The 26,891-nt window shown below is 42.2% G+C and overlaps 1 protein-coding gene across 1 annotated transcript in view; it reads left to right on the top strand.

Moving 5' to 3' along the window:
- Nucleotides 1-26,891, top strand: part of MAPKBP1 (mitogen-activated protein kinase binding protein 1) — a 93,091-nt gene that overhangs the window by 46,920 nt on the left and 19,280 nt on the right. Inside the window, exons 3-20 of the mRNA XM_062494275.1 lie at nt 4,243-4,305; nt 4,873-4,930; nt 8,016-8,186; nt 10,285-10,422; nt 10,991-11,173; nt 11,727-11,744; nt 12,258-12,418; nt 12,809-12,998; nt 13,992-14,138; nt 15,021-15,205; nt 15,316-15,407; nt 15,775-15,900; nt 17,582-17,652; nt 18,093-18,214; nt 19,091-19,166; nt 21,610-21,721; nt 22,275-22,338; nt 25,357-25,482. Coding sequence (XP_062350259.1) covers nt 4,243-4,305; nt 4,873-4,930; nt 8,016-8,186; nt 10,285-10,422; nt 10,991-11,173; nt 11,727-11,744; nt 12,258-12,418; nt 12,809-12,998; nt 13,992-14,138; nt 15,021-15,205; nt 15,316-15,407; nt 15,775-15,900; nt 17,582-17,652; nt 18,093-18,214; nt 19,091-19,166; nt 21,610-21,721; nt 22,275-22,338; nt 25,357-25,482 — 2,103 coding nt within the window. The remainder of the gene's footprint in view (nt 1-4,242; nt 4,306-4,872; nt 4,931-8,015; nt 8,187-10,284; nt 10,423-10,990; nt 11,174-11,726; nt 11,745-12,257; nt 12,419-12,808; nt 12,999-13,991; nt 14,139-15,020; nt 15,206-15,315; nt 15,408-15,774; nt 15,901-17,581; nt 17,653-18,092; nt 18,215-19,090; nt 19,167-21,609; nt 21,722-22,274; nt 22,339-25,356; nt 25,483-26,891) is intronic.

A 26,891-nucleotide genomic window follows, 5' to 3' on the forward strand; every position in this document is an offset into this window, starting at 1 on the left:
TTTTGTGGGTCTTTTAGTTTTTGCTGAAGCCAATGGAAACTACTTTGACATTCCATGCCTATCTCTTCCTTTCTTCTCCCTCTCCCCCCTCCCTCCCTCTTTTTCACTTGCATGTATGATGCACAGATGTGAACATAAAAGATAGTACCTTCATGGAGCTTTGGAAAGCTCTCCAAGGAACCTTTCTTGTTGGCTGATACAAATGGGCTCCGTGATGGACAGTGCTCATGTTGTCAATAAAAACCCTTGACACTTCTGTGAGAGCTAGTTCTGTCCTGCCCTTGTATTACCTGGATGTGCCACAAGAAAGAGGCACACTGGGTAAGATTTCCCATCCAAGCTGCTAGTAAAAGCTGCTTGCATCAGGAAGGTGTACTTAATGGTTGTCAGGTGGCACCACAGACCTAGAAATAATAACCTTTCAATATGTGTGCCATTGTCAACAGCCTCTGCAGGAACCAGCATTCAAACAAGCAGGACACTTGACCTCAGCTGGATGATATATGGTTTGTACAACAGTAATCCGCACAGCAGTGAATAGTTTCTATAAATGTCTTGGAAATCAGAACATACTTTTGGATGAAAAAGGTGCTGTGATCATCAAACCTTGTCTGCAGCTGCAGAGGAGGTAGGGTTTGTGCTGAAACAAGAATGCTAGCAATGTCAGTGTTCTCAGAGCTGTGTGCCAGGCTCTGTAGGTCTCATGTGAGGTGTTTCTGGAGCTAGCCTTAGTTTGCATGTCGGCACTAGCATTCAAAATTATGTCTTCAGACAAAGGTGTCTTGAATACTTGAATTTGTTGTGAAAGCTTCAGTTTGGGAAAGGGGTGGAGTATGTGGAACAGGTGATGTGACCTCTGTGGAACTTTGGGTTTGAAGCACTTTGTTTTGTCTATGTGCACAGTTGGAAGCTATGAAAAAAAAAAAAAAATCAGTACTTTCTTACCATGCATCCTTTCCTATCCCCCTGGCTGTAAAATACTGAATGCAGCCTTGTAAAGAAGCAGACAAAGGTGGAGGATGGTTAGATGGGTGTATACTCTTTGATGCAACTTATTTTCCATGGTAGTTATTTTTATTATTTTAACTACTGTAAGATTAAAGCAAGCATAAATGGAAAATGAGTAGATACTTCGACTCTCTCGAGGGCTTGATAGCCTTTCTGGACTAGGAGGCAGCGTGGAGTAGGTGGGTCAGCAACCTGATTCAATGTCTCCATTCAATTTATTTTGCTAGACTGATTTCCTTTGCTAAAATGGAGCATGCCCAGAGTACTAATGGGCTCTGAACTTCCTTATTTAGGAAGCTGCAGGTTCTGCAGGACCAAGCTGAGCTGTGAGTGTCGGAGCAGGCAGTGGAGGCCACCCTGTGTCACTGAACTGTTTAGGCTGTAAAAGAACCTGAGATCATGGACCATTAAGCTAACACAGCCAAGTCACCACTAAACCATGCCCATGTGCCACATCTCATCTTTTATATACCTCTGGGGATAGCAATTCAACTGCTTCTTTGGGCAGCCTGTTCCAGTGCTTGAACATTTTTTCTGTGAAAAAATACTTCCTGATATCCAATCTAAACCTTCCTGATGCAACTTGAGGCTGTTTTCTCTGAAAAGAGAATCACGCTGAAGAGATTGAAGAACTAGAAACAATTTTTGCCTGTTGTGCAAATGTGCTCTTTAGGATGGAATGGACTAGAAACCTTCACAAGCATTTTGAGAGGGAGCTAGTTTACAAATGTGGATGCTCCTGACTCCCAGAACAGGATCTGTGGCCCACTATATGATTGGTAGTTTGTGTTTTGCCATCTGGCTGAATAGGGTGTCCTTGGAGTTGGGTGAAGTCTTCATTGCCCTCGAGTGTGGCAGAGAGGAGAGGAATGTTGGAAAATCAGCATGGGACAGCATTGCAGTAGCATAGCTTTTGTTGGGTAGCAGTTAATTTAAGAAAGTGAGTTCAGAAATCTAATTAATCCTGGCTAAATGGCTTTGTTGGCAAGGAGGTCATAACTAATTACTAAGCTACGTTAATTATGAACTGACAAATCAAAATATCTTATTTTGCTGAGCTTATGAGTTAAAATTACTATTTCATGCTATGAATTGGTGCTTGCTCACCAGTAAGGAGATACTGTGATTTATGCCCCTGCCCCTCCAGTTAGTGTTTGTTAATTATGGGTCAGACTCAGTAAATCAAGCATAGAGTTGTCTTAAGACTGAGTTAAAATATCCACATTTGTGATGGCTGCTCTGGCACTTGGAGCTGTGTGGCTGTTGGAGTGGTTTCCTGATTTGCCTTGGTGTGTGAGCTGGGTGGTGGCCCTTACCTCCCTGTAGGCTCTGGATTTGGCCAAGGTCTGGAGAGGGGGAGGAAGCCTGCTGGCACACAGTGTTCTGGGGTGCCATTGAGCTAAAATTCATGATTGGAAGTGGACAAAAGTTATGTCCTGTAAGTTAATAATGACAAAGCCCTGGACCTTTGTGGCTCACCATACTATTCTAGGAAGTAATTTGTTTGCTTGCCTGGCTTGAAGAGTGTGGTTTATATTTTGTATCTTTCCTCTGTTTTTTAAACTCTGTTCTCTGAAGTCCTGTTTCTCTGCTGAGTTCCTTACAATAAAACAGAAACTTAAAGACTTTCCTATGCAGCTCTTAAATTTGCCAAGATTTCATGTCTTCCTTTTATTCTTTCTGGTTTCTTGAAGTTTATTTTAAGCACAATTCATCCTTATTTTAACTCTGTGGGATTTTTGGTCCATTAACCCTATCCAACTCCACATAATGGGGTTTTGCTTTGCTTTTCTGATTAGCTGGAGGCTCAGGATTAGATAGGTTTTCACATCTGCTAACTTCCTATTTCATATCTTGTGATTTGCAAGGCTTAACCTTCCCTGGCTTGTTAATGGATCACAAACCACCTGCTTCTTTGCACTAATCCCTCAGAAATATGTAGTGTAGCTTTGGCTTGAAACTCTCCAGTTTGGTTCCACAGGGAAAAACGTACAAAAGGATCAGTCCTGGTGTGAACAAACTGCTTATCTATAATTTCTCTGCTCTTCCACGAGGTTACATCTCCAACCATTGTTGGCTATCTGCCTTTTAACTGTCAAGAAAGTTTGGTGCCTTTATTATTTTGGCTTTCAGGGTGTAAGGCGTGAGTGGATAGGGGTATGTGAAATGGCATGGCTGGAGAGTAGAGTAGTCTAAAGGAGGGGAGGGCATGTCCTGTGCATCCTTGGTGCTTTTGATGCTGGCTTTGAGCTGGCAATGTTAATGGAGTGTGGCAGGTTCAGCCAAGGACACTCAGCTCAAGGTATTGGTGTGTCACTCCTCTTTTCTGCCCTCTTTTCCATTTCAAAATTGACACTCCTTCTGGCAGTGTAGCCTGGTCAGAACAAGGGAAAGGTCAGCTGCCAGGGCTAGGTGAGGAGATGCCAGAGAACACTGTGACTCCTGTTGCTCTTGTTGTGGTGGTCTGAGGCACAGAGGCAATGTGCTATGGGCAAGAATAGTGAGAATGGGATCTCGTCTCCTTCCTTACCCCTCCAGTCAGCAATAGAGGTGTTTTGCTCCCAGTGGAGGTGATTATATTTCTTACCAGGAACTTAGTATTGCTTGCTGTAGCAGTTCATTTTACTGAGAGATATCTGCAGGGCCCCTGAGCAAGTTGTTTAGGCAGATAGACTTCTTAGGTCAATACTTTTTTGGCACTGTGTGTCTCACTTCTCAACTGACCAGTCATTTCTGGTGCTATACTCAGTGGTTTCTGTCCTATCTATTTTTAAGGTCAGACACAGAAAGGTAGTGCCTTTAATTACCCTTCATCCTCCCTGAAATCTTTTCTGGAATATCTCCTCTTTCCTTCTTCCCTACCTTCTAACTCTTACACCAGACACTCTGGTTTGGTGCCCAGTACACAGGGGCACTTTTATGGCAGGGGACATAATCCATTAGGGCTTTGCACAAGCTTTCATGGTCAACCTTTCTGTCCAGCTTGAACAGTCAGAGTCAGGACTCCTGGAGGGTGGAAAGGTAATCATTTATGGTACTAGCAAATGGTATTCCTCAACATGGGAGAGACTTACGGTTCCCTCTGGGCTGTTCTTTTGCCAAACAGCTTTGTGGGCTACTTTTGCTGCCTTTTTTTTTTTTTCTTTTTTTTGCTTTTCAAGCAGGGCTAGCTCTATGGTTATCTTTATGCATGTGGTGATGTAATCTCTTTGTTTTTCTGTTTCCTCTGTCTAGGTGTGTTGTTGTGCTGTTCAACCCTAGAAAAAATAAGCAACACCATATTCTAAACAGCTCCAGGTGAGTAAAGCTTTAAGCTGGACTTGCTTTCTGTGAGGTGAATTCAAGACTTATGGCTTGACTGAAGCACAGGGCCTGCTGTTGCTCCAGGCTAAATCCCCTCAGAGTTGCCTTGGGGACAGGCTGCCTGGTGCTTTGACTCTAGCTCTTCCTCACACGAGGTGCTATTGCTGACAGAATGCCACCTCATAAACATTGTGATCCCGAGAGGAACTGCTAATGGTCATGATACCTAGGGGATCTTACTGCACCTCCAGAGTATTTGATTTTTTTTCATCCACCTAAAATGATGATCTCATTATTGAAGCCAGCAGTGTGACATAGTCCTGCACCTGGAATAAAGGTGCAGTGATGAACCTTGACTTTTGGAGCTTTTCTGCTTCTGTAGGCTGTTGTTTGAGAGTTGGGCAGCAAGGAGTTCACATGGCAAAGCAAAACCATTATGTCAGACTATTATGGATGACTTAAGCATTTTTTCAGTTTGTCCCAACCTATTCCCCAGCCATGATGTATTGAAATAAAGTCACATGTTAGAAATGTTTCTCAGTGTTATTTTCTCTGTTTTAGGAAAACAATTACAGCACTTGCTTTCTCTCCAGATGGAAAATATTTGGTTACAGGAGAGGTAAGTGTGAGAGGAGAGAGGGTGCACCTTGTCCATTGCATTTTGAAGCAGGGCAGAGAGGCTTAGAAGAAGCAGGCTGTTTTCACACAGAGAAATCAGTTTCAGTGTTGCCTCACTGTTCAGTTGACCTGCTGGCTTATGGGTGGCACTGGGTGCTCCTGCTGGGAGTTTTCAACACATCAGCTTAGGGGATGGGTCTTCTGGGGTATCATCTGTGGGCTGGAGGTAGAGTGAAAATAAACAAAAGGACACACAACAGCGTTCTACTCTAGCATCAATGAAGAGTACTTGGATAGTCCTGAATCTATGCCTGAGTTTAGCATTGTCCCTTTAGGATTTCAGGAAGTAACTGAAGCCAGAAACAGTGTTGCTGGAAAAATGAAAATTGCATGTGGAGTGGAGTTTGAGGAATAGTCACAGAAGATGCTGGTGCCTGTGGTTTGGTGTTGTTTGTTTGGCTGGGGGCAACAATTGCTTCCTCTTTCCCAACATGACCAAAGGGGAGAATAAGGATAAGTACACAGTGTGTCTGTTCTGCATTAGAAGTTCAAGACATGGGGCTGTGTCATGAGGCTGGAATTGCTGGATGTTTAAAAATCCACAGAAATGCTGAGGTCTGTATGGTTGGGCTCAATTTGCTCTTGTGTGTGATTAATGACAGTTTGCCACTAGTCCCTGTGCCTCTGTAAGAGATGGGGAGGGAGTATGTGTGAGACGGGTCTCCTCCTGAGCCTCAGCCACAGGGAGGAGAAGTGTATCACTGTCTTGTGTTGGAGCTGTCAAGGTGGAGACCCTTCACTCCAGAGGTCCCTAGTATGGTCACTGTGATGGCAGCTGTCATGTCACCAGGTGGCTCCAAACCTGGGCCTCAATCCTACATGGATCAGAATGAGGTGTAGAAACAAGAGTGGGGTTTTTTGATGGAGGTTACCACGACACAGAGAAAGCTGGCATATATTTTCCATCATTAGATGTTGTCATTAGTTTTTTTTTTTGTGAAAACATGTTTTATAGCTGTAATATGTATTAATGCCTCCCTGCCCTCTAGAAATCTTAATTTAATAAAACTCCTTTATATTAAAATTCTAATAGGTGTTACATATATATTTTCTCTATTGTGTTCAGCTCTGATGATTCTGGTGCCTTCATTTATTTTCCTTTTTTTAAAAAAACTTCTGGTGCTTGGTTCTTTTCATGTGGGGAAGGGAAAAGGGTGAAAAATGAAGTGGGTGCTTTTCTTACTAACAAATTTTTCTGTTTGGAAAGTCATTTGGGTAAATGGCAAATTAAAATTATATATATATATAAAGCTGTTCCAGTTATACTTGAGCTTTGTAGGGGTTTTGTTGTTATTCTTGTTGGGGGGGGGGGGTTTGGGTTGTTGTGTTGGTTTTTTTGTTGTTGTTTTTCCCCCCCTTGTTGCAAAACATTTCTCCTCTTGTCCTGTTGTAAAACCATTTCTTTTTTTTTTCTTCAGTATCCTCTCACGTGTCTGACATTTGAATTATTGCTTAGTGTAGCAGTGTCCCCTGCTGGTGTCAGCAGTAGTGTCTTAGTTCAACCCCTGTCCCACAGGGAAATGCTTTCTGAGTTGATTTTGTCAAGCTCCCTTGCAGCGGCATTATGCTAATTCTGCCTAATAACACCTTAGTTTTCTGCATGGCTGGCTTTTCAGGGAGGAGAGCATGGAGGTTAGTCCTTGGCTGCCATACATATTAAATGTCTTTTACATATTTCAAATTAATAAGAAAACTCTTTTTTTTCCTCCTTAATAATTATTTTTTATTTCTCCCCATGGAGTTGTAGAGTCCTTGTCCATGGGGGTCACACAGAGCTGCCTTTTGGTGAGCATTTCTTAAAAGATGAAATGCAGATTCAGTTTGTTAAGGTCCTGGGGTGTATGCTAAGTTACTGGGAAATATTTATATGTATATATGTGTTTAAGTATAGCAGTTGTTGTGAAGAGCAGCTGATTCAGCTCATTGTAACATCTTGCCAGCCACCTTGGGGCCTGAGCTCTGCATTGCAGGAGGGAAAGCTGTACCAACTGCAGTTAAATCCGACCATGGCATTTTTCCAGGCTGCAAGCAGTTGCTTAGCAGAGCTTTTGAGCAAGGCAATTAAAACATGTGCAATTTTAAGCTTTGACTTTTACTTGTGATGAGACTTGCCTCTCCCACGCAATCAAATGACTAACTTAAAACCAATCAAAAAGGTACCATTCTGCTGTGTTGCCATGGATATGTTATCTTACAAGCTACTGTTTTGACAGACTTCAGTGTGAAATCGTGAGCAGTTACTTGAGTAAAATTTGCCCATCAAGCACATTTTTTGGCCAGCATTTCAGCTCATCTTGTGTGCCTTGTTTTAATTTGGCTTAATAACAAACAATTAAACAAAAGAATAGATTTGTCTGGCAGAAAGTGCTAAATTAGCATTTCTGTTTCCCTGGAGAGCAAATATTAAACCAGAGGCTCTGTTCCCACCACATCTTTTTCTTTGACGTTACCCTGCCCGCACTCTTTTGGACAGAATACATCCGTGTGTTACCTTGTGACAGAAATGATGCTGCTAGTCCCTCAGAGGCTTGCTTCAGATGGTGTGTGAGAGTTCCCACAATAGCCATGTCATGTTTTTGTATGGCATGACCTGGCTTGATATCTCAGATGTCCATGCTGTGGTAAGAACATGTAAGGGCTTTTCCTTTACTGAGTCTAAGCATAGCAATCTATTATAATCCATTTCAAAAGCAGGCTGTAGGTTCCCATTATAAAGACCAGGGATATGCATCAAAAGTATTGTTCTAGTCCCTGGCTATAGAACAAGGACTAGCATTTTGTGAGTAGCACAAGAAGAGGTTTAAAGCAGGGGAGGTGGTATTAATTTGCACAGCTGTTGAAATGCATATACTCCTTAGGTTGTTGTTCTCAACCTGGGCTTTAAAGAATTAAAGGAACCACTAAACCTATTGTGAGTGTACCATCTAGACATCTTTTTCCAAGCTCCTGCATATTTACATGCTCCAATCTCAGAACAGATTTTGGGGTAACACCTCCTGTTCTGTGTCTGCTCTTGTCCCTTCCAGAGCGGACACATGCCGGCAGTTCGGGTGTGGGACGTGGCTGAGCGAACCCAGGTGGCAGAACTCCAGGAGCACAAGTACGGTGTGGCCTGTGTGGCCTTCTCCCCCAGCTCCAAGTACATTGTGTCAGTGGGGTACCAGCATGACATGATAGTCAACGTGTGGTCGTGGAAGGTAAGTTTTCTAGGAGGTTGGGTGGACCACCTGGTGTTGTGAAATCAAAAAGAGCTTCCAGTCTGACTGTAAACTATTTCAGTTCCATCTTGCTTTCTGCTTTTTTTTTTTTTAATTCTGTGGTTATTGTTTGGTTTCATGGACACAGACAAATCTGGGCAAGAGAGAAAGCTGTGGTCCCTTAGGGAAGGGCTAAGCTATTTCTGTGAAGGGATATTCTTTATGCTTGGAGATGTGTTACATTTTGCTGTCCAGCCACAAAAGCCTGGACTTTGAAACCATGGCAAATCATTTTACTTTTTTAGAGGCTTATTTAAAAACTAATTTATGAGGCTAAGGAAGGAAACTCTCATCAGCCGGAGATTTCTTTTGTAGTGTAGTGGATGCTCTTGGCTTCTTTTGATTTTTTTATGTCAGAGTTTGTGATACTCTGATCCCATCCTTGATGGTTGAGAAGGGGAACGTAGGAATTCATAATGAGGGAAATCTGATGGAAGTCACTCTGCCTGCCACTGTATTGAGGCAACACTTGGTAGAAACAAAGCCTGTCTCTTATTCTCTAGTAAACATTTAAGCATTTGTTTTTTGTAGATAACAAAATAAACATAAAATAAACTTATCCGAGTTCACTGTATAATTGTGGATATGAGAAGTTCTGAGGTAAAGACTGTCTGACTCTTCCATGCTGAAGAACACACACTTTAAGCTTATGCTCCAGACTGTGATGGGAGGTCTAACTGGCCTTTGCTTTGCAGGCTGGACACCAAAACTAGAGATGCTTTACCTGACCAAAGTCAATAAGGACTAAGAATGCAGATCTCCTGAAGCATTTTCCTGCACTTTTAACCACAGCCCTTCTGTCCTCTGTGCTGCTGCTTTGATTTCCCCACTTTTTCTGACTGGTAGACCTAGTCATTTGACTGTGATGGAAAAGAAAATCCCTGTTGTCTGTGGGATTCCCTTGCTTCCCTAAATAAGACCGCAGCAGTGATCCAGATGTTGAAGTCTGCAAGGGTCCTAAGCTTTTCTCTGTGCACCGTCTTGAAAGAAGTTATGATAATTGCTGTCCCACTTGCCTTTCCCTCATTCTGGGTTGGGGGATCCTCCATGGTGATGGTGCAGAGGGCTAGATTCCCCTTGTGCTGGTTTCTTCAGTTGTTCCAGCACATGGTCAAGTGAGGCCCTCGGAATGATGTGGTTTGTGTGCTGAGGGCATTGTGTCTGGAAGATTGGAAGCAGCTGAATCCCTGAGAGGAAGGGTAAAGGAAACACAGCAAGCATGACAAGGGGTGCACTGTTGTCAGCTGTGTGCTGCTTGCTTGCAAATCCACAACAAAACAGAAAACTTTTTAAATCTCACTTCTAAATGGAGAAAGGCAGGGAGATGAAAACTGTGCAATCACACTGTGAACAGGGACCTACTCCTGCTATCTGACCATTCTGCTTGACCAGTGTCCATCCTGTTTTCTGTCTCTTCATCTTCTTCCTCATTTCCCAAACTTTGACATTTTGAATTACACATTTGAGATATAACAGATTTTGCTTTTTCTCTTCCAGTACAGGAATGGCCTTTGTGTATTTTGGGTCTTTTGATAAAGTATAATGTGTTTAAAGAGAAAGAAGAATTTGTGGAAGACCCAGTACAGTTTTCTCCAGGAAAAATACCTGTTTCCCATCTTGAGTGCAATGACCTCATTGCTGCCTGGGGGCAGGGAGAGTTTCTCCTTGTGCTGGCCTACATTTGCATTTGCTGTTTAGGAAGGGAAATGGGTTTGCTCTGAGCTCCTGGTGATTGTGAAACCAACATGTTTGTCATGGCTCAGACACCAAGTTCCTGCAGGCCCTAGTGCCTGCTGATTTGTTCTTGATCACAGTTAATGGGGAAGAGGAATTGAATATAAGTGTGAATTATACTGTCTGCCAAATCAATGTCCCCAGCTAATGCTGGGGAGGTTGTATACAGAGGTGAATGGGGAATAGTTCCGGCCTCATCTTTTCCCTGTTGCACTGCTTGTACTGGATATGTGCCTGTAATTGAAATTAGTTTCCTTTGCTTCAGAGCAAAGAAATTAAGCAATCTAAACAATTATGTTTCCAGAAAAACATCGTAGTGGCAGCCAATAAAGTCTCAAGTAAAGTAACAGCAGTGTCATTCTCAGAGGACTGCAGTTACTTTGTCACTGCTGGAAATCGACATATCAAGTTCTGGTACCTGGATGACAGCAAAACCTCCAAGGTGAGAGAAAGAGCATCAAGGCCAACCTGTAAACAAGCATTTCTGTCTTAGAGCAGGGTGGATTTTGCCCCAGTGATCTGTGGGAAGTGGGGACTTTTATATTTTTCTGGGATGCAAGGATAGCCTTCCACCCCTGGCTCTCAATTCTTATGGATTGAGAGTAGGGTTGTTGCTCCTGGAGTTGCATAGCAGCATGCTTGTTCTTTAGTAGTCACATATACTGAAGGACAAATAAACTAGTAAAGAGCTGCAGTCATTTAACTCAGAGTGAAGAGGTGGGAAGAGCTATCTGTGAGCATCTCAAAAGGTTGTGAGTGTAATTTAAGCACCAATGAAAGTGTTTGAACTTTTAGCTGCTGTGTTATTCCCTGGTAGGCAGAATCCACCAGTGGTGATTTTTCTGTGCTCATGAACAGTTGTAAAAGTGAACAGCAAATAAAACCTCTCCTTGTGGGCTGTTGACAGTTCTTTCTTTGAATCACCTTAGTATTCAGGGGTTGATGTTCTAAAAAATCAGTCTGCCTGAAGTGCCTTCCTGTATTTGTAGCAAACTGTTTTCTGTTTGTAGGTTAATGCCACAGTCCCCTTGCTGGGTCGCTCGGGATTGCTTGGAGAGCTGAGGAACAACTTCTTTGCGGACGTGGCTTGTGGAAGGGGCAAAAAAGCTGACAGCACTTTCTGTATCACATCCTCAGGCCTGCTCTGTGAATTCAATGAAAAAAGGCTGCTAGACAAGTGGGTGGAGCTGAGGGTGAGTTTACAGCCTCCTATTCTGCTCAAGCAGATCAGGAAAAACAATAAGGGCACTCAGAGATACAAGCTGACCACCAGCAGTGAAAATAATCGTGCCTCTGCAACACTGATTTACTCTGGAAGGTTGGGCAAAAATAGCATTGTTTCTTGGCAAAGGGATTTTGTTGATCGTTGAGGCTCCTTCATTCTCATGCCTCAGCATTACAGTGACTGCTCTACTGGCAAAGCAATGTCCTTGTGGTAACTCCTGTATGGTCCCTCCTGTCTTGGCTTGGCAAGTAGGAGTTTTAGAAGTGTTTTACTTGGCTTGTGCACCTCAAGTGCAGGTTCCCAAGGTGCTAGTTGATTTGACTATTCTAAGCCACCAGGCTGGCCTGTAGTTAAGAATTTGACCATGCTTGTGTTCCTTTCACTTGTGTGTAACATGCCCACCTGCAAGGATTCAGTGTATTGCAGTCAAGGGAAAAGGTCTGTCCACACTTTCACTCAAGTGAAATGCCTCTTCTTTTCTTTCCTTTCCTCTCTAAAATCTGCCTTTCACTCTTGCTCAGAATACAGACAGCTTCACAGTAAGTTGAAAAAACTTTTTGCATTGAACCCATCCCCTTTTCACCACACTTCATTTTGTACCATTTTCTGCCATTTGTACGGATCCCAAAGGGAGGGGAAGAAAATCCATTTTGTTCTCTTTCTTATCCCCTTCCTGACAGGTAATGTGTTGGTGTGCTAGTACAGGGTAAGGTGCCACTTGCCTGCCAGTGTCATTGAATGTCACAGAAATAAAAGCAGTGTTCAGAGTAGGGCTCAGATGGAGTAAATGTGTACCTCCCATGACAGTGGGTGGCAGAGAAGCTTTTTTCTAACTGGTTTGGATGTGCAGTGGACCTTGGCAGGAAAGTTGTTCAGAAATGAAGAATGGATTTTTGGGCTTTTCCTTACTCCCAGGGCTCAACTTCACTATAGCTCTTCTGACCATGACTCCTTTGTCTGTCAAATTGCTATTCTCCCTGTCATGTGTCTGGTGACCTTTGATGTGAGAGCACATTTCTCATTTGCTGTCTCATGTGCTGTGTCCTCCTCAGACCACTGTGGCAAACTGCATCTCTGTGAATCATGACTACATCTTCTGTGGCTGCGCTGATGGTACTGTGCGGATTTTTAACCCTCTGAACCTTCACTTTGTCACGACTCTGCCCAAGCCACACTTCCTGGGAACTGACATCGCAAGTGTGACTGAGGCCAGGTACTGTGGAGAAGGTGGAGGGGAGCAAGGGAGGCTTGTGGGGCTTAGAACTGTTCCCCAGACCTTTGCCAACCGGAGCATGCTCTTTTTATGGATTAAAATTGGCAGCCTGTTGCAGATCTCTGATGTGTTACAGGCTTGTCCTTATGACTGGACTACAGTTGAATGGCAAGGACAAATTCTTTTGCTGTGGGACTTTGAGGCTTCTTTTGGGACTCCAGCTGTTCAAGAGACAGGTCTTCCTGGCCAACTACTCTCTCTACCTAGAGATGCCACAGTCTATTGTTCATCTCAACAACATCCTGTGGGGAATCTGAGCTCTCCTGTTTGAGGATTGCCCCAGCTCCTAGAGGACACAAGTTAACCAGGCTGTTGTTCTCTCTTTTGCAGCCGTCTTTTCTCTGGTGTGGCTGATGCGAAGTATCCAGACACAATTGCCTTGACCTTTGACCCCACCAACCAGTGGCTTTCCTGTGTATACAATGACCACAGCCTGTATGTGTGGGATGTCAAAGATCCGAAGAAAGTGGGCAAGGTGTACTCTGCTTTGTATCACTCTTCCTGTGTGTGGAACATTGAGGTATGTTGTCTGCAGACACAGGTGTTGGATTGTGAGTTGCAGCTGAGAAAATCATCACACAAGCTGCCAAATTTGAATGCAAACACTTACTGCAGAGGGAAAGAATTGACTCAGATTTTCACCTGTGGTTAATGTGTTTGCTACTGGGCCTGGGAGCAGTTCTTTTGCTGCACTGCAGTGGCTGACCAAATATGTGGTGCTACTGGGAAAAAAAAATCTCACCCTTAATAGGTGAGAGGTGGGAGAAGGAGCAGAATTGGACAAAGCTGAATACAGAGCATCCTATAGAAAACACACAAGAGTTTATTGCTGACGTCAAAAAAATTGAGATCTGCGGTGAGCAAGTGCTTCAAAGTCAAAAACATGAAACAAGTGGTATAATCTGAACTCTGGTTCTCCTTAACATATTCACCTGAACATGTGGAAATAGCCTCTCAAGTGTCTGTCATCTTGCCATCTGTCTAGTTGGCTTTCCCTCAGAGGGGCAGACAGAAGGAAAGGAAGTATAGGAAACAATGGAGTTGTTAATATGTTGAAATATATCTAACAGTGAGGTCAGGAGAGGGGAAAATGGAAAGGTGGGAAGAGGTTTAGAACTCTGCTGTTATTTATTAATTGCATCACACCCTTTCCTTCTGAATTATAAACTGACAGTAGTAGATGAAAGTTGCAAACAGTGCAAGGTGGTTATTGCATGGTCATTGTATGGGATTTGAAGTGCTCTCTTTGAACTATTAGAAACAAAGGATACTGGTTTGTTGCATGCTCCTTAAGGAGGTTTTCTGTGATGAGGGAAGCTCAGTGAACATGTGTTTGAAGTCAGTGTGAAGCTCTGGTCTGCAAGTAGGTTTTTGTCAGAGCTGTCTGGCTCTCACCTTTAGAAAACAGAGAGGACACCTCTTTTGTCTCATTTTGTTTTGAAATTTGCTACCAGTGTCTAGGGTGCCAGATGCCAGGCAATATTATTCAGGGGTTGATTTTACTTGCCCTTAGATGTATCCAGAGGTGAAGGACAACAATCAGCCCTGCCTACCCCCTGGTTCTTTCATCACCTGCTCCTCTGACAACACCATTCGTCTGTGGAACACTGAAAGCTCCAACATCCATGGCACAGCCCTGCACCGCAACATCCTCAGCAATGTAAGATCCTAGGTTTGGATCACCTCCTTGTCCTTGGGGTTGCTCTTCTTCACACACAGATTCCCAAGTTAAGGCTCAAATTTCTTTGGATCTCCAAGTCAACACAGGTTATGGAAACTGAGCACAGATCTGGTTAAATGAACCTGAAGAAACACGAAAGGAATACTTGGAAGGACAGGTTTGAAATGGTCCTGGGGACTATTGCTGTTTCCATAAACTATCCAAAGATTCATCAAGCTTAGTCTCTTCCATAAGGATCATAGGTTTCAGGAGAGCTGATTCTCTTTATCTGCATCTCTGTGATGTATATCCACTTTTAAGATTTGTTTAGAAAAAGTGCATTAAATGAAACAGAGGTTTGGGAAAATGAATGAAAAAGTTTGCACTCATTTCATCTCTATTAGAGGGAGGCTAATCATACAGAGAAGTGATTACATATGGACATTTGCTTTTGTTCTCATATGAGTTGGAAGATCACTGGACACAGCAGCCCTGACCCAAGGAATCAGGTGGAAAAAATTCTTGCTTTTTCTGTCAGTACTCAGATGGTTGATTTAGATGATCCCTAGAAGTCTTTGATATTCCTGCTGTGTGCTCTAAAATACTGTAATCACTAATCCCAGATCTTGTCAGTAGTGCAAGAGATGCTGTTAGTCTCTAGATTGTATCTTTTGAAAGGGGTGATTGTGAAACACAGCTGTGAAACTTTCATCCTACAGTCTGAAGGGGCTTAGTGCTTGCTCCTAATTAAAAGGTCCTACCAATTACAGCGTTGTTGCCAATAAAATGTTTATGTTGGCCAGGAGCTCAGTTTCTGAGGCAGAGGCTTTGCTTGTAATATTTTGGAACTAGTAAATATTTCTGGGTGTATTGTGTCCCCAGGACTTGATGAAAATCATCTATGTAGATGACAACACTCAGGTGCTTCTGGACACTGATTACAACTCAGCAGGAAGTGCGGAGAAAGCTGATGCACAAGTGCTGGACACGAAGGTGGGGATACGCACTGTCTGTGTGAGTCCCAGTGGGGAGCACCTGGCCTCGGGGGACAGGATAGGCACTCTCAGGTAATCCCATGAAGCTTCTTCTGCAGAGTGCAGACTGGTCAGGCATGAGAAAATAACCAGGTCTTGCTAATTTTATTAAACATACTGAAATAAGCCATATTATGTCCTAGAATATATGAGTTGCAGTCTCTGAAGGAAATGCTGAAGGTGGAAGCCCATGACTCTGAGATCCTATGTCTGGAATACTCCAAACCTGACACAGGTAAATTCAATTGAGCTGCTTGCCCTTTGCCTATGGATGTAATGTTTTGCAAGTCAGAATGTCCAATGTATGTTAGAATTGTCATGCTGAGCTACTCCTGGATTTCAGAGCAGGCATCTAGTGTTGGGCCAGTAGAGCCAGGGTTTGAAAAAGTCTTCTTTCTCTTACTTTTTATTGAAATATTGTATGCTGAGATTGAAACTTGTTCTGTTTATTATTAGAATGTTAAAAATAAGGTATGTTACTTTGTATCTATCTATGTAGTTATAGTTACAGTATAATGTTTTGTCCCGAAAAAGACTCTGGAAGCTGCTTTAAAAATTACTTTTTAAGTCATGATCTTGCAGTCTTTTTCACTTTCTGACAGGTTTAAAGCTCTTAGCCTCAGCCAGTCGAGATAGATTGATTCATGTCTTGGATGCTGGGAAGGACTATAGCCTGCAGCAAACCCTGGATGAACATTCTTCTTCCATCACTGCAGTGAAGTTTGCAGGTAGCAAATCATGCCCTTCCTCCAAAGCTGGACATGAGCACTGCTTTTGTCCCCTTGTGGCTGTAATTTTGTCTGCCTAAACACAGGACTAGGTCAATTTGAATCTGCAACTGGTCATCTTTTTCAGTTGCAGCCTTAACAAAATGTGATACTTGCCTTCTTTTCTGGTTTTGCTTTCATTGCCTCTCCTTTCACCCTCCTAAGATAACCTCTTCTGCTTGAAGTCCTCAGCATTTCTTTGGAAAACCGTTTTCTGTAATGATTTAGTCCCTCTAACTAGTTTCAGAGAGAACTAATTAAGGAGAACTCTGAGCAGTCATTGTCCAAAAAAGTCCCAAAACACACACATAAAAATTTTAGGTAAATTTGTGATCGTAAACTACTGTAAGGCTTTGCATTCCTGGTAATATTTTTATCCCCAGGACTCAATTGGTACCCATGGTCAGACACCTGTTGGGAACAGCAAGAGCTGGCTGCTCTGTCAGGGAAAGCCAGTAGCCAGGAACCGACAGGAAGGCAGGCAAAGGTAGTGGCCTTTTCCACTGGAAAGTACCACAGGACATGAACAGGAGCAGATCAAGCCTAGATACAGCCAGTAGTCCAGGTCACCAGGCAAATCCATAGTGATAAGACTATGGATTCAAGCAATTCAAGGTCTTGACCAATCTGGAATGGTCAGGGTCAGCTACAATTCGGTGCCTGCCAGGCAAGTCCATACTAGCAAGGCAAGATGGAGTTCAGATCAGGAACGTGAGTCCATGGGTTAGGTCAGGATTTGGATCAGTGGGGTACGTGTCCAGGCACAGGTATGACTGCAGTATAGCTCACTTGAGGCTCAAGGATGAGAACCTCATCTTGAAAACTGCTCCTGAGTGAAGGGACTCACTGAAGCTTCATAGCAGGGGCTCCCCAAACAATTGTGTGGCTTTTTCAATCGTGTTGTGTTTTTTTTGTTTTTGTTTTTCTTTTTTTTTTTTTTTTTGTTTTGTTTTGTTTTGTTTTATTTTTTTCTGGAGGAGTTCCAAGGCCAGCAAAAATTATTCTGACATATCTGTCTTATCAGTGAGCTGGCCTTGAATGCAGCCAGCTGAGCTCCAGGGAGATGAGGGCAGTGGGCTCAAGACCTGGCAGCTAAGGCCTTTGTGCCTTTGATCTATGAGCCAATGCAGTGCTCTAAGTGGGTGCAGTTCAAGGCCCCGTGTGATGTTGGATGCATTGTCAGTTTTATCAGGTGTTGGTTTGCTGAAGGAGTTGCTTGGTTACAGAAGAATCCTAAGGGAAAGGGGGGGGCGGGGAGGGGGGCTGATCCTGCAGTAAGAAAGGGCAGCAAAAAACATGTGTCCCACTCTAAGCTCTGAAAAGTGCCTATTGCCTGTTTTCAGCTTCTGCTGAGTGTGCATGTGCCATGTTGTCTCAGAGTGCTGTGTCACACAGAGATATTGGTGAGGGAGAAGACAGAATTACATCCTAATCTGTTCTGAAAAGCCTCTGTGTTAAGGCCTCCTGCACTCTGAGCATGAAAGACAAATGCTGTCCCTGAGAAGGGGCTTCTGTTTTGCTGCTTGGGCAGGAGTCAGTTTTAGCTAATCAGGGCTGGATTAAATGAGCAGTGGTATAAATTGCAACACTTCCTCCACCTTGAATATGTGTTCATCTTTTGTCTCTTGCCTTTGTATTCCAGCCAACGATGGGAAAGTGCGAATGATAAGCTGTGGGGCAGACAAGAGCATCTATTTCCGCACTGCTCAAAAGGTAGGCTTATCACAACATTTTGTACACTTCTAATTTATAATCTCTCCACAAAGGAGTTACTTCAAAGACTGATATCAGAGTTTCTGTGTGAGCTTGTTGCTATTTCAGCCTCAGTGCTTCCCACTGACTTGATAGAAGAGATTACATTTAGAGAACTAGTTCTATGAAGCATGCAGCTACTCCCACCTGACCTCTCACAGCAAGATGTGAAATAGAGAACTGTTGGGATATCTGCTTTTCTTTCACTGCCAGAGCTATTGTGAGGATTCGTGAAAGAGTATGGGCTGGAGGGAATTGTGCTTCGAGTCCCATCTGCTCCCAGCAGCTCCCTGGGAAGGATTGTTTTCTGCTGGCTGTGTGAGAAGACTTGTCTGTATTTACTTGTTTTTAATAATGAACTAACTACTTGATTTTGACACAATTTTTACCCATATCTTTAGACAGGAGAAGGAGTCCAGTTTACCCGAACACATCACATTGTTAGGAAGACCACTCTTTATGACATGGATGTGGACCCCAGCTGGAAATATGCAGCTATTGGATGCCAGGATCGTAACATCAGGTTAGTTTCCTTCTCATCTTGAAAATATTTTTGCAGTCATAAACACAGCAGCCCTTTATTCGTCTAAGTTCTTTGATACAATGTTTTCAGACAAATCTGAGGCTCTGTGAGGTTGAACTCTGCCTTTCCCCTCACTGATAAACAGCTGTGAAAATGTGCAATTCCTGTGGGACTCTTGGCTTCTGCAGAGCAAAGACTCTACTGGGGAAGAAGTGTGAGTGTGCCTTCTTTGGCACATCATTGAACTGTGGGGCAATAACTTCTGCAGTGTGGTAAATTTTGCTTTTGAAGGTATTTAGTGAGAAGCTGTGAGGTCCTGTGGAATACCTGGGACTGTGGGAACCTAAAACTGAACTAGATGTGACTGTCATTGAAGTGGAATCCATTCTCTGCTCCCTTTTTATCCATTTCTCTAATCTGTCTGCTTGAAAGCAAAGGAGTCTCTCTGTAGTTGTATGTCTCCTCCTATTGTAACTGTGTGAGATGTTATGAGTTTTGGTCAAAGCTAAATATAACTACTGGTTGTAATTTGGTTTTATATTCTAACATAAATAGAATGTCTTGCTCTCTTAATCCTTTGCTCTATTTTGAAGGAGCCCAGATATTTTTACAGAAGTGAGGACTGATTAATTATTGGTTTGAGAATAAACCCTCAATATAATTAAGATAATCTGCCTCTGCATTACTTTTGAGGTTGTTTCATTTAACTGGCTGGTGATAATACTTCATGGAGATAATTTCTCCACTTCCTGTGGCTTGGCCCTGTTTCCTGTAGTTTATGTGGAATGAGGAACAGGGAGAGAAAAGGATCCTGGTGACAGCCCCAGAGTAGTACCTGGGCACAATGAGCCATGTTATCTTATGTCATCCCCTCAGGGTTTTCAACATAAGCAGTGGAAAGCAGAAGAAGCTTTACAAGGGATCCCAAGGTGAAGATGGCACCCTTATCAAAGTAAGCTGTTTCCTTTTTCTTCCTTTTTCAGTATTTTTCAGCTTTTCTGAATGCAGCTCAGGGGCAAGAAAATTAATTACAAATCTGAATACAGTAACTACTTTTTTTTCTTCCTCCATACTCTGTACTTTATCATGCTGCTGCTTCCTCCTACTTCCACCTTAAAGGCAATGTATTTGGGGTTCATCAGGCTAAAACAGGAAAAGAGCTAATGAATGCTAAAGCTGCTTTATGATTTTTCTATCTGTCCTATTTTTGAAGTGAGTCACAGGACCATGCTGTTAACAAGTAGAACTGCACCAGTATCTGTCAGGAGATTATTTAATCAAATTAGTTTAATCCTTAACTTTGTACTCCAGAGATCTCATTCTGGCTTTTTTGACTCGTTTCGTTAGGAATTTTAAACTGGAAATGCCTCTTGATCAGTGTTGGTGAAGTGGATTTCAGAAGGCAAGTCTGAAGGGAAGGGAAACTCTTTGAGTTGATAAAATTAAATAGCATTGGATTTGAAGAGCCTGGGTCTTGAAGTTCTGGACAAACCTGGTACAGCTTAGACAGTCTGTTTAAATTTTCTACCTGCTGAGTGCATCCAGGCCTTGGCTTCTGCCACTATTCAGGGCTTACCTTGGTAAATCAGGTGCGTTCAAGATTCACAGTTGAGTGGAAGAACTGCATTCTTGTCTGTAAAGGGGAAAGTCAGATGACAAATTCAAATTTTCTGTCAAGTTGCCCGACAAGCTTCTTCATTGCATTTTTTTTTCACTGTTAATGTTCTACTGCTGCACAGGTCAGCAGTATTATTATTAGGGACTGGAAGGAATGTCCTATGAGGAGCAGCTGAGGATTTAGGGCTTATCTAGTTTGGAGAGGAAGAGGCTGAAGGGTGACTGCATTGCTCTCTACAGCTTCCTGAGGATGGGACACCGAGGGGGAGGTGCTGAGCACTTCTCCCTGGGATCCGGTGACAGGATATATGAGAATGGTTCAAAGCTGCAACAGGGACATTAGGAAGCATTTCTTTAATGGGGGTTTGGTCAAACACTGGAACAAGAGTCCTGGAGAGATGGTCGATGCCCCAAGCCTGACAGTGTTGAAGATGCATGTGGTCAATACATTTAATAGCAAGCTTGAATTTGGTCAACTCTGAATTGGTCAGGCAGGAAGAGATGATACTTGTAGTTCCCTTATTGATGGATGTAAATAACTCGGTAAAAAGGGAGGGGAAAACAAACAGTTTTGTTCAGTGTCAGCTCTTTTGTTTTACAGGAAAGGTAAGTTCTTTCTCTTTGCCTATTATAATTCCTACAATTTTTTTGTAAGCCAGAACAAGGAAAAGGAAAAATTAATGCTAAACTTTAAGTTGCAGATAAACTTAGTTGCTTGATTTGATTTTTTTTTTCTCAGACAAAAAACCATGAAATGTTCTGGGACCTGGATTTTTTATTTTTTTATATCCTTTATGTTTTTTTGTGTGTATTCTAATGTGTATCTCAAGGGGGGTATCTCAAGTACTTTTACTATTGCTTTGCTCATTTATAAGACAGTTATGTAACCAAGGGATTATGGTTGTCTCTGGAATTTAAACTTTCTTGGCATGTTATTCTGAGATCATAATACACATCTCAGTTTAATGAGTAGAACCCGAACAGTGACGTTGGAAGCAAACATCAATAAAATAAACATAAACCAAAATAATTACCATTATTTAAATACCGTGTCTCCCTTGAAAAACACAGTTTACCCTCTCAGTTCCTTAAAATTCTATAAAGGACAGAGCAGGACATTTGGTGACACTAACTGTATTTGCTGTGTAGTCCTGCTTTAGACCTGGTAAGGCATTTGCAGGGGATTTTATATTTGATCCAAGATAAAGCAACGAATAGGTTCATATGAAGAAACAAGCAATAAAAAAATAGATGAAAAATAGAAGTTGCAAATGCTGGAAATGTGACAGCATCATTATCAAAGACAGTTTCTTGGCAGTGTTGAGGGTTTTTTTGCTTTCACTCCTGAAGACCGGAGTCCTTTAATATTTCACTTAGCTCTGTCAGCTCTGATTTTTTTTGTCTTTTTTCATGGTGTGTGTGTTTTGGGCTGGGGGTGTCTTGTTTTGTTTTGATCTTAACACAGAAGAAAGTAAGACCCCAATGGTTAAAAGAAAGTAGGAGAGGTAGAAGTCTGTCCATTGGTGGCAATACCTTCACAGTCATGAAGGCATTTAATTTAAGTACCTTCAGTCTCTGATTAGGTTGGAGGCAGTCTTAAAAGTCAAGTCAGGTTGGAGATTTGTCCTGGGATACTGGATAGGTTGGTACTCAATTGGATTCTTGTGGGGGCTACTTGCATTTTATTCTAACCATCTTGTGTATTCAGGACTACTGTTAATGTAGTTTGAAGGTAGTTTCTCACCAGATCTTTGCATTCCTCTGGTCTCCTAAACCAGGTGCAAACAGATCCTTCTGGTCTTTATATTGCAACCAGTTGTTCTGACAAGAACCTCTCCATCTTTGATTTCTATTCTGGCGAGTGTGTTGCAACCATGTATGGACACTCAGGTAAGGCTTATAAACTTCTGGAAATTAATTTTTTTCTGCTGACGACTATATAGTAGGGTCTGATACTAGTCAAAGCTTTCTGAAGATCCCTCCCCACCAAAAGTTGCCTAATTGGTATTTTTTAATAGATTGGATGAAGCTGTAATAGCTTATTTTATTGCAAGTTCAGTTTTTGCATTTTGCAAACAAGCCCACATGCACATACCCACCTGTCAAACCATGTATTTATTTACACAGATTTTCTAATAGTCTATAAAGCAGTTTGTGGGTTTTTCAGTGTATATTAAGTTTCATTATAAAGCTTAACTTCACCCTCAGCTCCTACCATGCAGGAGCTATTCTATTATAGGCAAAAAGAGAATTCAGTTTTCATGGATGTTTTGCCTTTCCATGTCAAGCCTAGATTCTTGGTTATATGGTTATGGTAATTGGGACATACTGGTCTGTGAAGTGTGAATTACTGAGTGCAGACAGGCTATTTGGCTAATGATCTCTTCAGTCCATTTGAATAATTCAGGGGTTGTTTGGATTTTTTGTGTTTTATTTCTCACAGAGATTGTAACTGGGATGAAATTCAGTAATGACTGCAAACATCTGATCTCTGTTTCTGGTGACAGGTAAGAAGTTTTGCTTGTTTGTGATACTGGCTCATGCCATCTCATACTGCACATAGTGTGTCCTTAGGAAAGGTAGATTTTTATTTTTTTGGGATGGATATTTTATGAATTCCAAATAAGTCTCAGAGCTTTCTGAATCCTAAATGCATGCTGTTGGTAAAGCTCATAAAGCTTATGTTATCATTCCATGGAATGAGATCCATGTGGAGTATTTCCCTTTTCTGAGAGTAAATACTCCAGCCTGTGCTGGAAAGGAGACAGACATGTGACCTGATTCCTGACCAGCCTTCAGGACTGTAATATAAGGCACCTTGTGCTATTTTTGCTAGTAGTGACAAAACCCCCATTGATGATCTTTCACCAGGTGAAAGAATCTATTTAGCAGGAAAGGGGACAGGCCTGTCCTAACTTCTTGGTCCTGTCCGTATGGTCCTCTTCCTGCTCCCCTGAGTCAGCAGTGGTATAGCGGACCCCTCATTCAGCTGATTCAGGTCACTACATCAGTAATCCCCTGAGATGAGTTTTCTGCACATTTAGTGAGCTAAATCAGTTCACTAAAAGCTTAAGTAGTCCCCAGACTGATTCCAAGGGAAGAAGGTTAATATATGCCTAGTGTGATGATAGTACAGGTGAGTGGAGCCACTATTTCTGGAATCAGTGAATGCTTAAATAAGCTGAACTGAATAAAATTTTTCTTTTGAGAAAGATGGTTCCTGGAGTGTTACTGCAAGTTCAGAGCAACCCAGATTCTCTCTCTCTTTAAATTAATAAAACACAATTGAATTGGAAAGAGGGTTTTAGAGGGTGAGTTGTTATAGAACATACAATATATCACCTTAAATCTCATCAGTTGGTTGTTTCTGTCTTTCAGTGATAAATAAATACTTTAGTTTTTGTCTTTCTTTACCTTTCATGTGTTTAAATAGATTAAGGACAAAAGTTGTAGGAGAGAGAGTCCTTTTATTGTGAGCTTCTGACAAATTCCAGAAACATTGACAGTTTGAAGTCCCTTGTGATTTGGTGCGTCATTTTTTTGTTGACATTTCTGTGAGCAAAAGGGTAACTTTCTTCACTAAGGGTATGCAAGAGATGGATGAGAAGTGAGGAAAGCATTCCTGAAGAAGTTTAACTGTAAGGGGATGAGAAAGCATCTTTTTCAAGGAAAACAGGGAACATAGTCTGTTCACAAACAGCAGCCTGTGCAAAGAATAGAGCTGAGAATAGAAAGGAAATCAGGGTTGAGAAAGGGCTCAAGGGCTGTGAGATTCATGTGAGGAAAGCAATGCAAGGTAAGAAAAAAAACAAAATCCTCTCCCCAGCCCCAGCAAAAGGGGTAGGTGGGTGCTTGCTTCTGCAGTCTGTGTTGGATGCTAATGTGTTCACAGACTTGGGTTGTTTGCTGCTTGTCTCTAGGTTTGATAACTGTGGGGGCAGGATAAATGAGCAAACCAGATTTGCTTTCAGAATTTTGTTTCCTCCGTTTCAGTATTTTTTAGCAGCAGATTATGTTTGCTGTTTCTTGGAGAGAGCTGCTCCTCGAGGGGAAACAGCTGGCTGCTCTGGGTTGCCATAGTTCCCAGACACAGTGCCTCACCCCTTTCTCCTGGCTGAAAAGCTCCAGTAGGAGGACAAGAGTGTGTTCACAGGCAATGGGAAGTGTGATTTCAGTAGCTGAGAGTGATTCTCCGGAGCATGGCACTTGGGACAAGAATGGAATTTTTAGTTTTACCTTAAAATCTCTGCAGACCACAAGGAGGGTTTTATGGGCTTTTTGCGTAATATGGAAATTAAAACCTTCTAAACTGTTTCCTCATGAAAGGGAAAAAATGAAGATGATTCAGGTATTCAGGATCCTGGCACTTTTGACATTTGTGTCAGGTCAGAGAGACCAAAGTTGTTCAAAATAGTAAAGCAAATTAACGTTTACATTTTATTAAGAAAGAGGGAAAAGTCAGTCATCGAAAAATCGTCTGTGTATTGGAGTACCCATGAGTATACTGGCACTGATGGATCTTGAAGAACTGAATTAAATCCTCTATGGATTCCAGAGTAGGGTGCAAGATTTTTATAAGTGATATCCAGAGTACCATCTCTGTATTTACATCAGTGCAGGTATACCCAGCTAGACAGGAAAGATGACAGATGAAAAGAATTAGTTTGCACTGAGGTTAAATTTCAAAGATAGTGCTGGTTGGTCATTTTACTTTCTAGTAGTTGAAGATGAGGTACAGTGTTCTTTAATGTGATGAGGAATATATTTTTTAAGGTGAATTTCTGAAGAAATTCATGCAGTGAGACCCCCACTGTTGGTTTCCTTCTCTCAAGTGCTTTTGAGTCCATTGACCAAATTCAGTCAAATATTTCACAGAATGTTGTGAATTGGAAGGGGCCCAGAAGGATCATCAAATCCAGCTCTGAAGTGAATGGCTTGAACCCTTGCTGTTATTAGCACTGTGCTCTGAGCTCTGTGCCAGCTGAGCTAATGGCTGTGTAAATTCTGTGCAAGTGTCCTGTAGGGAGTCCGAGGTAAAATATTAGAAGCACCCTGACTGCAAAAAGTATTTCCACATGAGCTTAACTGTTATTACAGCACAGAGATTCCATCGGATGGTGGGCATTAGGAAGGCCTTGATGTTGGGGGTAGTGGCAGTCAGAGACTTCAGCTTAACCACTGTTAGAGGAAGCAAGGGACATCTGTAGGCTCCACTTATCCTGCTCACCATGGAGGGACTTATTACAGCATTCCCTTTGGCAGCTGGTCAGATAGTCAAAAAAGGTACAGGATCAGAGATGAGTCTGTGTAAATATCTCTGCAGTTGCTCTCACTCACAGGGAGTCTTTGACAGGCAGGTTTAACCCTTTTGTCATGAGGCTTCTGATAGCATTGAGTTTCTGTGAAGCTGTTTCTGCGTGTGTCTCTGCTGCAGACAGAAGGGCTCCTGTTTGTCTCTGCAGTGGGAATTAGTATCAATAAACTGAACTGAGACGTGATCCCAGCCTCACCTTTCTCTCTTTCAGCTGCATCTTCATCTGGCGTCTGAGCTCAGAGATGACCATCAACATGCGGCAGCGACTGTCGGACATGAAACAGAGAGGGAAGCAGGCAGAGAAATCTCCTCCTCACAAGGCATCTGGACTCATGAGGTGAGCAGAGCAGACTGAGAACAGGTGGCTGGCTGTGTATGGTGGAATGTGAAAGTGTGGCACTGGGATTCAACTGTAAGGTTTTTGCTGTCTTCACTGATAGCGTTCTTCCAAACACCCATTCACTTATTCCTCTCTTGAATTTGGTTTTTTACCCCCCTTCTTTGGATATAGAAACCAGACTGGGATCTTCCAGACAGACTTGGAGTGCTCCACTAATTGCAATATGTATGCAATGCCTCTTGTGTCTTAATTTAGTTTAATGATGTGGTCAGAAACTTTAATAAGCAATTCACCCAGGAATACTAAGGACGGTACACAGAATTCCACCAGGGAAGCTGTGATCCTTCATGAGTTAAGTTTTCTAGATCTAAGCTGAATGCAACTTAAAAGCTGTTTTCTGTGGTGTCAGTACTGAAGTACACCTGTGAACTCTGAGTTGGCTATGTTGATCATAATTCCAAAAGAGTCTTTACAGTTTTGCTGTTTGTTTGTTAACTATTTTTCTGGAGGCTTTGAAAAAACTCAGCTAAAATAATTATATGTAAATTTTAGTAAATACAAAGTGGATAGTGAATAGTAAATACAAAAATAATTTAAATGGGAAAAGCTCTTGCTAGCTAAATAGTATCTTTTCTTTGCTTGCTAGACTGTGTATCTAAAAGCAAATTACTGCAGCTTATAAGCTGAATAGATCTAAATTTATCTGGTGACCTTTCTTTAAAAAGTTGTGCTTCTGTTTTTAAACAGATCAAGAGTGACAGGGTATTTTTGATTATTAGTCCATAATGTGTTTAGTTTCTCCGTAGTTTGTAAGTGAGACTAGTTGGACTGTAAGTAATGCAGGGGAGAGTACTGACCAAGCTGTTGTGAGATCACAGTGGAGGAGGGGGAAAGGATAAATGCAGGTTTTTTTTGTTCCTATGTCCCAAACGACTACAAATGAGGTTCTGGATATAGAAGTACCAAAGCACTGGAGGATTTACTGCACTACTGTTGAGTGTCACGAGGACCTTCCCACTCGCTTTGGAGAAAGCAATGCTGTAACAAGTCTGTCTGCATAGTTTTGTTTTGGAAAGTCTTGATCTGCTCATTCCTGAAATGAGTCTTGTCTAGTAAGTACTTTGGTAACGATGCTGGGAAAACTCAGGAAGCCTTTTTTCTAACCAAAGTTTTGGATCTGTCAAGCAATGTGCTTTTTATAGCAGTCTCTCTATTATTTCAGCAGCTGCAGCCTTACCCTACCAAGGCTCAGCCTGTGACAGATAATCCAGTCCTGTTCCACGTGAGGCAATACTTGTTTCCATCACAGGCGCTTGCTGAAGGGCGGTGCTAGTGCCATGCCAAGCCCAGAACTCTATTAAACTCGTTTGGTAGCCTCTTTGCAAGCCTGGAATCTACTTGTCAGG

The sequence above is a fragment of the Cinclus cinclus genome, chromosome 6 (assembly GCF_963662255.1).
Source record: "Cinclus cinclus chromosome 6, bCinCin1.1, whole genome shotgun sequence".
Lineage (NCBI taxonomy): Eukaryota > Metazoa > Chordata > Aves > Passeriformes > Cinclidae > Cinclus > Cinclus cinclus.